Raw genomic sequence first — 2,714 nt, 5'->3', positions numbered from 1 at the left:
AAAAACCAAAAAAACAAAAACAAAAAACTGTTAATCTCCTATTTTTGCCTTTATTTTCTCATCTCTCAAGCCAGGGATTTGCACTAGAGTCTCTCTAATCTACTTTTCAGCTCTGAGAGCTTATATTTTTATGAAGGATTTTTCCTTTATGTAGAAGCTAAAGTATTTTTTTTCAACACTTACTAAACATGGTCATCTCAACCAATTATGCAAATGTTCAAATTTTAGAAGATAACTTGATTTAATAGTTTAAGCTATTTCTTTCCCACACCACTCACCTTCATTTTATAAATCATAAGAAAAAGATTTTACATAACATCACAATAATTGTAACCTTTATGAAATTGATATTGCTTTCTTGATGAATTGATATTGCTTTTTAGGTCTCTGGTAGTTTAAAGCATAGCTATTTCAAGAGACTTTCATTTAAGAAAATATTTTCATGAGATCAAGATGCATGCTAAAGTATTGAATAACTAAGCAAATGAAACTTAAATTTGTCAACTCCTGATTTATGAATACATTAGCCCTATCCTTTATCATTGAACTAAAAAATCTGCAAAATGATTATCCATTCAAACATTTTCTGTGAGCTTTTCTGGTTCATATTGGGATTTCTCTCAGATGTATTTTGCCATTGGGGGTAACCCTCTTTTTAAAAAAATAATTAAATCATTCTATTGGGGGCTTGTACAACTCTTATCATAATCCACACATAGATCCACTGTGTCAAGCACCTTTGTACATTTGTTTCCCTCATCATTCTCAAAACATTTGCTTTCTACTTGAGCACTTGGTACCAGGTCTATTTTTTTTCACCTCCCTTGCTGCTTCCCACTTCCCCATGAACCTTTGATAATCTATAAATTATTGTTATAAGCAAATGTGGTGAAGAAAGTTGATAGTGCCCAGCTATGAAAAGATATAGCATCAGGTGTCTTAAAGGCTTAAAGATAAACAGGTGGCCATCTAGCTGAGAAACAACAAAGCCCCCGTGGAAGAAGCACACCACTCTGTGAGACCATGAGGCATTGAAGGAATCCGGTATCAGGCATCAAATACCCCCAAAAATCATAGCATTGTGAATGAGGGGGAGTGCAGAGTGGGGACCCAGGGTAACCCTCTGTTTCTGGTGTCTGAAGCCAAGGATTGATGAATCTACAGAGACATCAAGTAGAATAAGAGTTCCTGGGGTTGGGGTGGAATTTAGTGGAGGGAGGGGAGGGAAGGGCAGTAAAGAGGAGCTGATACCAAGGAATTCAAGAAGGAAGAGAATGTTTTGAATTTGCTTGTAGTAGCAATTGTACGATACAGCTAATGTGATTGAACTATGAAATGATATGATATCTGTATTAGCTCCCAATAAAATAGTTTTGGAAAAAACAATGATAAATTTTTTTAAAGTCCTGATAAATTGTTGTGTATATACATGATACCACATTTCTGAGATGAGCCTGAAATGCTATCAATCAATAGTAATAAACACATGATCATCTGGCACATACTTGAAGACAGCGATGAGTAGGTTCACCAGCAGGATATTGGCCACTAGCAGGTAGCATGCCATGAGGGCGGGTGTGAGCCAGGCACCTGGGATACAGGGTGGGAGTCTCTTGCCCTCTTCATCATAAAGGTTTTCGCCGCATGGAGCTGGAATGAAAACTTGTACTTTTGTGCTTGTTTTCCCACGTAAGGATAATGCTATATATATTATTCAATTATCGATTTACTTTCTGAAATCACAAGCAAAATTTTTCTGTGTGAATATATCAACTTACACAAAAATAAGTCAAAATTTATTATTGTACTCAAGCAGTCTTTCTTGATATTTGTAAACTAGTTCTTAATTTGTCATGTTTGTAAGCATTTTCTCATTTGTTCATTGTGTTTGCTTTAAACATTTTCTGTTTTAAACATTTGATTGTGTCAGGTGAAATTTTACACAGAAAATTAATTTCAATTAGTTCTTAATTTGTCATGTTTGTAAGCATTTTCTCATTTGTTCATTGTGATTGCTTTAAACTTCTTCTGTTTTAAACATTTAATTGTGTCTTAGGTGAAATTTTACACAGACAATTAATTTAAATTCAATAATTTATATAAATATTTATCTGTGACTTTGATACTATCCCTGCAGTGTGTTTGAACTTTCTCTATTTCTAAACTGCCTTTCTGATTTTAATCCAGCGTCTCCCTGCACCTCCTTACCTTTTCATTTTTGCTTTTGTACAAATGTTACCAGTTTGGTCTCATACCGATTGTTCTAAAAAGCCTCTTGGTGTTACTGTATATTTTATAGGTCAATCTATTATATAGCTGAGGTGATTTCTGGGAGTATTTTCAGCTCGAGGTTAAAAGCCTTACAGCAATAGACTCCAGGGTTCCTTAAGACTCTACCAGATTAGTAAATCTGATCTTTTGAATGAATTTGAGTTTTCTTCTACCTTCTCCTCCATTCTAACCCAGGCACTGGTGGTGGTAGCTGGGTGCCATCTAGTTTCTCTGGTCTCAGGCTAGAGGAAGCTGTGATTGCTGTGGGCTAATGTCTTCCCTGAGTCTGCTTTCCTCCATTCTCCTTTGTTCCAAGCAGCAAAAGAGCAATAGCTGTAACTTAGATGGCTGCTTGCAAGCTTTTAAGATCCCTGGCACTACTTCCCCAATCTAGGATGTAGAACAGTTTCTTTCTGAATTATGTTATACCAATTGACGTAGCT

General features: G+C 35.6%; 1 protein-coding gene across 1 annotated transcript in view; it reads right to left on the bottom strand.

Annotated features, from left to right (window-relative positions):
• The window catches only part of TRPM1 (transient receptor potential cation channel subfamily M member 1), a 166,498-nt gene that overhangs the window by 26,682 nt on the left and 137,102 nt on the right, over positions 1-2,714 (bottom strand). Inside the window, exon 24 of the mRNA XM_030884308.2 lies at positions 1,506-1,650. Within this exon, the coding sequence (XP_030740168.2) occupies positions 1,506-1,650 (145 nt within the window). The remainder of the gene's footprint in view (positions 1-1,505; positions 1,651-2,714) is intronic.

Source organism: Echinops telfairi, unplaced genomic scaffold, assembly GCF_000313985.2.
Source record: "Echinops telfairi isolate 266 unplaced genomic scaffold, ASM31398v2 ScPeMD7_7475;HRSCAF=8513, whole genome shotgun sequence".
NCBI classification, from domain to species: Eukaryota; Metazoa; Chordata; class Mammalia; order Afrosoricida; family Tenrecidae; genus Echinops; species Echinops telfairi.
This window is presented reverse-complemented; position numbering and strand designations above follow the sequence as displayed.